Genomic DNA, 9,540 nt, shown 5'->3' on the forward strand with positions numbered 1-9,540 from the left:
ACCAGCTTCACTGAACTTAGAGTCAGGCGTCTCTTTGGGCTCATCCTGAGCACATTTCTCACTGTTTTCACAAAGTTTCCAAAGCAAACGATCAATCGATCGATGGAGGAAATGATCAGCAGATTGATCCAGAATGAAAAGAATCATCAGTTTAAAATGAGCTCCACCTCAACCAACTCCAACAGGAACGTCCTGCTGAGACATGAACGAGGAGACACCATGATCTGAAGAGAGCAGAGACAAGAGGACAACGGACACAGGGGACACTTTACTGCACCAGTACCATTGACAATGCAGGACTTTTACTTGTAACAAAGTAGTTGTAGTACTTTTACTGCAGTAAAGCATGTGAGCACTGCTGAGCAGTTCAGATATGTGACCCGTCAGTTTGATTCTGCGTCCACACCAACAGAGACGTCGAGGAGCCGAACACACTGTGAGCCGAGTAATCAATCAAACTGATCGTCTGTCTGACTGATGAAAGGTTTCATGTCAGCACAGACGAAGAGCCAGATGCTGTAAAAAGTGAATATTTCATCAAATGATTCTAAAACAAAACCAGGACGAAATCAAAGAGAAGGAAAAGATCGAACATTTTCAGAAGAAACAGCAGAAACCAACCGGCGCCGTCGACTGAGAGAGGAGTTTCCTGTCCCGAAGCCACGCACGCACGCACGCACGCACGCACGCACGCACGCACGCACGCACGCACGCACGCACGCACGCACGTGTGGTTGTGTTTCCATCACTTCAGAGGACTTCACATAGACCTCCATTCAGTCAGAGACTTTAACGAACCACAACACCAACATTTAATGATTTACTTTATGGGGACTTCAGCTTTGTCCCCAAATGAAGGCGAGTCCCCACAACGTGACTGTGTAAACAGATTTATGTCCACAATGACACACACACACACACGCACGCACGCACACACACCCACGCACACACACACACACACACACATAAAACGCAAGGTTGTTCCATAAAGTCTGAGTCATGCTGTTGGCAAACTGTTAAATAAACCAGAAGCTTATTTCTACACACGAACGAACGCACACATACACGCCCACACACACGTGCGTGCGTGCGCACACACACACACACACACACACACACACACACACACACACACACACACACACACACACACACACACACACACACCTGACTCTCTCCTTGGGGTCTCCGAAGGACTCTCGGAGTCGGGAGAAGTCGGGGTAGAAGTGGACGGACGGAGAGACGACCTCCAACAGACCCGACTGAATCTCTGCTGGAAAACTGAGACACAAAGAAGACGTTAGTGTCTCATTCGACATTCAACAGTGTCTTCACACCAATGAAGAAGAAGGAGGCGAGTGAGAGGAGGGAAAGAGGAGATAAAGATGGAAGTAAAGAGGTCCAGAAGAAAAGGGTGCGATGGAAAGGGGAGTGAGGATGTAGAGAAGGAAAGGAAAAGGAGTCAAAGAAGGAAAGGAAGAAAGGAGGTGAGGAAGGAAAAGAGGAGGAAGTGAAGGAAGGAAAAATCACACTTGATCTTTGAGTGAAGAAATGTTTTTACAAAAAGGTTCCTGCAGGCTGAGTGTGTGTGTGTGTGTGTGTGTGTGTGTGTTGAATTAATCATGCAGTAACATGCTGCACTTTGACTACATGCCGTGAACAACAGAACACACGCACAGCTGTTCACACACAGCGGTGATCAAAGGCTGACGCGTGCGAGCCAGCGTTAACACACACACATACACACACAGACAGACACACACGAACACACATGCACAAACACACGCACTGACAGACACACATGAACATACGCACAAACATATACATACATGCACGCACACACGCACACAGATACACACACACACACACACACACACAGAAGAAGTGAAGAATCTGCTCTCATATCTGTTGCCATGGAAACGGCATCCCATCATGCAGGTGGACTTACAGGCGCTTCAGGTTGTCTGCTACACTGCTGGCGTACTGCTGGTCAGCCTGAAAACAAACACACACACACACACACACACACACACACACACACACACACACACACACACACACACACACAGATGTCAGGCTTTATTGTGACATCATGACCACAGCGCAGGTCATGTGACACACAGCCTCAAACACACCTCTACTGTTCCCACAAACGACCAGTAGAACAGCAGCGTCTGTTAACACCTGAAGTCACACCTGAGCAGGTGGAGCCCACAGGAAGTGGCTCAGCCACAGGAAGCAGTCAGGACGTGCCACTCCGGCTGCCACGAGCAGCTCCAGCTGAACGTTTTGGGCGGAGGCTGTTGGTGCTTCCTGTTCTGTGGCTCTCCTGAAGGTCGTTCATGCTGTCATCATTCATTCATTCATTGTTTCCAGGGTGGAGCCACAAACCTTCAGCTGTCCAATGAGAGTCCTGTTCGAGCAGCTCGTTTCCTCTGAAGATCGACGTTCACAAAGGATTCGACCTGCTGCGTGCCTGCATGTCTCTGATTGGCCCACACGGTCCTGCTGCCAGTTTATTAGGTACACCCAGTTTCCATCACCTGGCCTCACTCACCTGCTCCTCACTCCTCCTTCCTTATTAACTAACTTTCTGGATTGCAGTCAACAGGAAACGCTCCCTTCATGAGCTCCTTCTGGTGGAGGTGTTGAACAGCTGACAGGTGTTTCTGATATTTTGTCCACCTCATTCAGACATCACACCTACACATTTGTTGCTGGATTCCTGAGAATCAGTCAGCAGACGCAGTGAGGCGCTTGTTTTCCGTTTCAGAGAGCAAACTGAAGGCGGGCGGAGCTTCTCATCACACACACACACACACACACACACACACACACACACACACACACACACACACACACACACACACACACACACACACACGCACACACACACACACACACACACGATGCGCTGAGGTCATTTGAATGTTTTTGTTTTTCTGCACCAAAACACACACACACACACACACACACACACACACACACACACACACACATTTGTTCCCTCTCGAACATCAACAGCGACTTGAGCAATCGATGACATCAGAGTTCAGCCTCCTGCTCAGCCAATCGTGGCCCAGACGGACTCCCTCTGGGACCCAATCATCTGGCTCTGAAGGTCTCTGAGAGGTCACACATGTTTCCACCAGCCGAGCCGAGCCGCCGCTCCTCCATCTCTGAGGAGAGTTTGTGGTTTGTTTTGGCGGCCTGGAGGTGCCAGCTGGGTGGAGCTTACCACAGAGCTCAGTGTTAATGAGCAGCAGACGCAGTTTTTTACTGCCGGTGTTTACTGAGAGCTCTTCTCGCTCTGAGCTTCTCCAGTTTCTGAAACAAACCCTCAGAGTTGTTGATGTGACACATTTTAACGCCAAAAAGACAAAAAAAGATTTCTTTCCAGGGCAAAAGCCTACGAGGCGCCCTGAGGGCATCATGGGAGCCCATGGGTCGAGCTGCGGGAGTTTGGTTTAGTACGGTGAAAAACTCAGAGGTTTCCATCATCTGCACACGAGCTGCAGCCCGAGGACGCCGCTCCAGCAGCTGAAGCCAGCAGCGAGGACCGAGGACGCCGCTCCAGCAGCTGAAGCCAGCAGCGAGGACCGAGGACGCCGCTCCAGCAGCTGAAGCCAGCAGCGAGGACCGAGGACGCCGCTCCAGCAGCCTTTGCTCCAAATGCTGCACGTGTTGTCGGACTGGAGATGTTTTCTGTTTTCTGTCTGTTGTTCTGTCTCATTTGTGTCTCCGTTGGTCCTTTTGTTGTCTGTCTCCTTCTTCCATCTTCCTCTGAGCTGATATTTAAAATGTCTTCAGGTTTCAAAGTTCCTCTCTGGTGGATTCAGGCTGCCGTTCAGGTTGGAGGGTCCACAGATCTTCGTGGACTGAAGGACAGACTCGTCCCGTGGTGTCTCCGCAGGGTTTGTTTTGCAGTGAAAGCACTTACAGCTTTTAAAGTGGAGAGATGTGTAACATGAATTTTACATGACTGAAGGATGCTGGGTGACGTAGCTCCAACTCCAACCCTGCAGATCCACAACATCTCTGTGTTTGACATGAACAGGTCTGTGAGGGGGGGCGTCTGCAGCGTTCTGTCTCTGTCTGCTGAAGACAACAGGTGAGCGCAGGTGACGGTCTGAGGCTGAAGACCAAGACGGGGAGGCTGCTTCCAAACAGGAAGTACTGAGGTCAGGAGAAGACCCGCCTCATCAGTCAATCAAACTTCATTAGCATAAGATGCAGGTTGGTTTCAGAGGGCTGGAGGAGCAGCAAAGAGCGATTTATGTCCATACGAAGACAAACGTGACAAAATACTTCTAGAAACCTTTTTAAACATGAAACTGTTTTAAAGATGTCCGTCTTCAGTAGGAACCAATGAGCTTGGAGCTGAGATCCACAGACAGGAAGTCCGACAGTATTTAGAGACGGACCAGCATGAAGTAAGAAAGTCATAAAAATAAACAACGTAAAACAACAGAAGCTGCAGCAGCGACACTCAGAGTGATCTTCATCACTGCACACACACACTGACGTAAACCAGAGCGCGCGCGTGCACACACACACATACACTAACACACACACACTCCACTGCTTCACTGCACACACATCATCAGTGTTTTACTGCCCTGCAGCAGTGTGAGGTTAGCATTAGCACAGAAGCTAAACACTGATATTATCACTGTGTGTGTGTGTGTGTGTGTGTGTGTGTGTGTGTGTGTGTGTGTGTGTGTGTGTGTGTGTGTGTGTGTGTGAGGGTTCATTAGCTAAACCACTGACCTTTAGAAAGCATGCGAGGAAGCACACGCATCAACACAGATTCACACTGACGGCCAATTATACACACACACACACACACACACACGCGCACACGCACGCACACTAACCTCTGCGATGAGGACCACGATGACACAGTCCTCCTTCTCTGCGGCGCTGAGCTCGGACACCAGAGAGCTGAGCGTGTCGGTCAGGTAGGAGTGGACCTCCCTCTTCACGCTGGGAACCCCCATCACGATGGAGACTGCAGAGGACACAGAGGGAGACGTCAGAGGTGAGCCGGAGCTCCGTGAACGTGTCTGCAGCTCAGTCAGATGTACTTCATTACAGCTGAAGCACGTTCAAGGTCACTGTCACTCAAAAAAAAACACATCCATTGAAATGTCCAGTGTTTCCAACAATTACACAGAGCCAGCAGGTAGTTCAGGGGTGGTTTATGAGGCTGAGGAGTGCGCAGTTTTTCCAGAAAATACAAACAGCCAGTGGAAAGTCAAGAGGGGCGTCAAGCGTTCAAGTTCAAGTGGAGTTCTGGACGTTCCCAGTAGTTGAGGGGTTGCAGGTGTGGAGGAGTCCCAGTAAGTCCATAAAGCTGGAGTGCACTTCAAAGAGCCTCTGCAATACACAGAGCAGAGCTGAGGGCTGTTCAGAGAGGCTGGGAGTGTGAGCTGCTTCCAGTAAATACACCCAGCCGCTGGTTCATCCTGAATAATGGGACTAGGGAGTGTTTCCAGCAAATAAACGCAGCCGCTGGGTGTTTAAGGTGCCTGAGATTGTTGAGTAGTTCCTCTGAACTGTTGTTTAGTTCAACATCAAGCTGCCATCAGTGAAAACAAAGCACTTCCTTCCTGCTGAGGTTTCACATTAAAAGCACCTGTTTGTGGTTTGGTTTCATTTGATCTAAATATGACCAAAACTGAACCAAACCAGACTGAACCAGGACAATGAGTCAGAAGTCAGAATCAGCTAACAGGAGAGGAAAATAAACACACACACACACACACACACACACACACACACACACACACACACACCCTCTGGCCTTGTGCGTATCTGTAAATTTAAAAGCCTCGCTGTCGTTCTTTAACCTGATTTTCCCTCCTTGATGCTCTGGAAAAAACACTTTCTGTCAAGCCTGCTGTGTTTCAGAGGCTGAACATATAAATCAGATTTGTCGCACGCACGCACACACGCACGCACGCACGCACGCACGCACGCACGCACACACACACACACACACACACACACACACACACAGATGAATATACATTTCTTGTGTCTTCTGTCTTTTTATCTGTTCGTCCTTTGCAGCACCATAAAGCACTTTCCATCTGACTAACCTGTTTAACTCAAAGTGCATCATAAATACATTTGACTGCACACACACACACACACACACACACACACACACACACACACACACACACACACACACACACACACACACACACACACACACACACACACACACACACACACATCTTCCGTTTTTCTGATGTGTCTGTTCTCTCTGGGTTTATCTGTATTTGTGCACGGTGGACTTGTCAGGAAATAGTTTACTCAGCAGAAAAAATGCTTTACAAATAAATTAGACTTGACACTCTGAGCCCAGACACACACACACACACACACACACACACACACACACACACACAATGACCTTGGTCCATAAGACGTGGAGTGTGATGGGGGGCCTCAGTGAGATGTTTCCCCAGGGAAGGTGCGCTGTGCCTGGGTTGCTTGTTCTGTTAAGTGCCTCAGGAGAGTGAGAGTGTGTGTGTGTGTGTGTGTGTGAGTGTGTGTGTGTGTGTGTGTGTGTGTGTGTGTGTGTGTGTTGATCTGATGCAGGTTGAGGTCTTTTATATCTGAGAGACTTTTTCTTCGTCCTGCTTTAAACACATTGAATAAATGAGTTCATGTGTTTATTTTCCATTTGAAAGGTCTGATGATGATGATGATGATGATGATGATGATGATGATGATGATGATGACAGGTTTTACCTCCAGTGCGTCCCTGTCCCAGGTGCACGGCGGGCAGCAGGCTGTCCTCTCTGTTCAGCAGGTGAGGAAGATGATGGAAGATGGAGGGAAGCTGCAGGACGTTTTTACTGCTGCTCACATTCCACAATTTCAGCCTCGTCTCCTCTGAAACCAGAACAAGGTGAGACCAGGTGAGACCAGGTGAGACCAGAATACTCTAGACTGAGCGCAGGTTAAATCAGAGCCCACGTAATGAACTCCTCTCTGACCGGACAGGCTGCTCCAGGTGCGGTTGATGTCTCTCAGCGCCTGCTTCTCGGCGATGGCCCTCTTGATCTCCTCCAGGACCAGATTCAGCTCTTTGGAGCGCCGCAGGTTCTCCTGCTCGGCCGAGTGGAGGCGCTCCCTCAACGCCAGGAACTCCCTCTGGTAGATATCCACCACATCTCCTGCAGGGGAGGAGACGAGGAGCAGAGATTACTGTGGCTTCTGAGGACAGGTGACAAACACAGACAGCTGGAAAAGCTTCAGCAGAGCATCAGATGATGAGATCACACCTGCAGCATGAAGTGGACAGGCAGCAGCTTAGACCAGTTCAGACCAGTTCAAACCAGGCTGGACCGCGCTAAATGAATTTAGACCTGGTGTAGCATGAATGTATCCACTAACAGCTCAGTGTGCAAGCGCGCGCGTGTGTGTGTGTGTGTGTGTGTGTGTGTGTGTGTGTGTGTGTGTGTGTGTGTGTGTGTGTGTATTCATCCGCCGCTGAAAACAGTCCCATCAAATGCTGTTTCCTGTTTGTCTGAGAGAAACCGCTGTTTCTAAACAGGAAACTAAATATTCATGAGGAGTTCTTACAGATTTACATCTTCAGTAGGAACCAATGAGCTGAGAGCCAGAGACAGGAAGTCAGACGGTATTGAGAGACGGACCAATGTGTTGCTGGTTTGTCTGGACGTGACGTTTGTGGACAGACAGAATCAGAATCAGGTCCGTTAGCAGCAGCGCTCTGTAAACATTAACAGCTTCTTAAGTTTGTTTGGGCGCGTGAGGGACTTGACTGACAGGTCTCTGAGCCAATCAAAACCTCCTCAGCTCCACATCCTTTGGCCAAATTAGGATGTGAGTGCAGAAGCTGATGAATGACGCTGGTGAGAAACCTTCAGAGAGCCATCAGTCGTGTCACCGTCACAGGAAACGTTTTCAGCGCTCTGACTGAAGCCTCATCCGTCCATGTCCTGACAGACGTGTTGGACATCTAATCTGTGCACGTCTCTGATTTATTTCATTGATCTTTCCGTCCTCCTCTGTGTCCTGCGCTTCATTTACGCTTCACAGGATTAGTCCACAGGCAGAGAGCACGAGGGGCTGAAGCAGCTTGTCACCATCAACAGGTAGAAAAAAAAGACATAATCTGAGTAAAAACATGAAAATAAAACGCTAAATCCTTCATCTGCTGCAGAGACATCCTCCATCATCCCTCTGGGTTAATGCTACATGAAGGTAAATCTGCAGTAATCCCTGTTAGACTCACACGCAGCGTCTCCGTTCACTGACTCTAACATCACGCCTTCCAGCAGGACGTCGCGTCCAAAGCAACAAATAACAGTTCAGCCCGTCAGTGTCATGTTGAATTCATCATGTGAACTCTGCTGCTGCTATAAAACTGCACACAGTCGCCTGTTAATCAGACAGAAATTAGTTTCTACAGTCAAACATTAATTAATCATCTTCTGTCATCTTCCTCACCTGCTGAACTTTAATTTCAGCTCAGCGATCAAGATGGAAAATTCATTAAATTCAATGTGGTTCAAGACAAGAAACGTAGCCCTGATGGTGGCGCTGCGACATGGAGTCAGCCGAAGGGTCAGGACTGATGAGCTCTGACCAGCAGGTGGCGCTATCAGCTGAACTTCCACAGACAGAAAAGTAAAAACTCACAGAAACATCCTCATTCTGCTGTAATTATTCCCCCAAACGCTCATTAATGGAGCACAATGGTCACATCTGTTTGGCTGATAACTGAAGTTATCTCTCACACACACACACACACACACACACACACACACACACACACACACACACACACACACACACACACACACTCTGCTCGCTGATGAGTTTTTAATGATGCTCCTGCCCAGTTATTTATCTGCTCTGATGAAATAATCTCCTCCAGCAGCAGCCAGCTGTTAAACAGTGAACTGTGTGTTTCTGCAGGCTGAAGCGAAACTCAACAGCCGACACGAAGACGTTTAACGTCCTCACAGGCAACATGAAGCAGAGACGCAGCGACTGTGGACGACGACCTGCTTCAAGGTTCAAGGTGTGAGAGCCGACCACCTGTCGAAGGTCACTCCAGACAAACAGGGGCAGCGTATCACCAGAGAAACCGCTAACTGCTGCTAACTGCTGCTAACTGCTGCTAACTGCTGCTAACTGCTGCTAACTGCTGCTGCTGTTAGCCAGTTAGAGCTGGTTAGCGCGCTAACGTCAGTCGATGTCTCTGCAACACAATAGGCAGACATTATAACTTAGATAGCTGATGATATCTTACACACTGCACCTTTAGAGGAGCAGCTCAGGACGGGGTTAGCCTAGCTTAGCATAAAGACAGGAAGCATGGGGAACATCTAGCTCGGCCCCGTCCTCTCATTCTCACCGATTAAGACGTTATTTGTTGAATCTGAAGACAGAAATCTAAAACCAGAGTTTATCAATGTGCCCGGTTCATCTGCAGCTACAGCGTGGGTCGCCTCTGAACAGGCAGGATGATGTCAACAGGAAGTGATGTAA

The 9,540-nt window shown here is 48.8% G+C and overlaps 2 protein-coding genes across 3 annotated transcripts in view; both read right to left on the minus strand.

Moving 5' to 3' along the window:
* Positions 1 to 9,540, minus strand: part of canx (calnexin) — a 283,863-nt gene that overhangs the window by 45,633 nt on the left and 228,690 nt on the right. The gene's annotated exons all lie outside the window — the stretch shown is intronic.
* mgat4b (alpha-1,3-mannosyl-glycoprotein 4-beta-N-acetylglucosaminyltransferase B) overlaps positions 1 to 9,540 on the minus strand; it is a 70,936-nt gene that overhangs the window by 30,136 nt on the left and 31,260 nt on the right. For both annotated transcript variants that reach the window (XR_011602191.1, XM_070963220.1), the window contains exons 2-6: positions 7,014 to 7,193; positions 6,766 to 6,909; positions 4,878 to 5,011; positions 1,949 to 1,995; positions 1,168 to 1,281 (exon numbers count right to left, since the gene is read on the minus strand). Coding sequence is in view for 1 of the 2 variants with exons in the window: in XM_070963220.1 (XP_070819321.1) it covers positions 1,168 to 1,281; positions 1,949 to 1,995; positions 4,878 to 5,011; positions 6,766 to 6,909; positions 7,014 to 7,193 (619 nt within the window). In the remaining variant the exon portion in view is untranslated. The remainder of the gene's footprint in view (positions 1 to 1,167; positions 1,282 to 1,948; positions 1,996 to 4,877; positions 5,012 to 6,765; positions 6,910 to 7,013; positions 7,194 to 9,540) is intronic.

Source organism: Chaetodon trifascialis, chromosome 5 (genome assembly GCF_039877785.1).
Source record: "Chaetodon trifascialis isolate fChaTrf1 chromosome 5, fChaTrf1.hap1, whole genome shotgun sequence".
NCBI lineage: Eukaryota > Metazoa > Chordata > Actinopteri > Chaetodontiformes > Chaetodontidae > Chaetodon > Chaetodon trifascialis.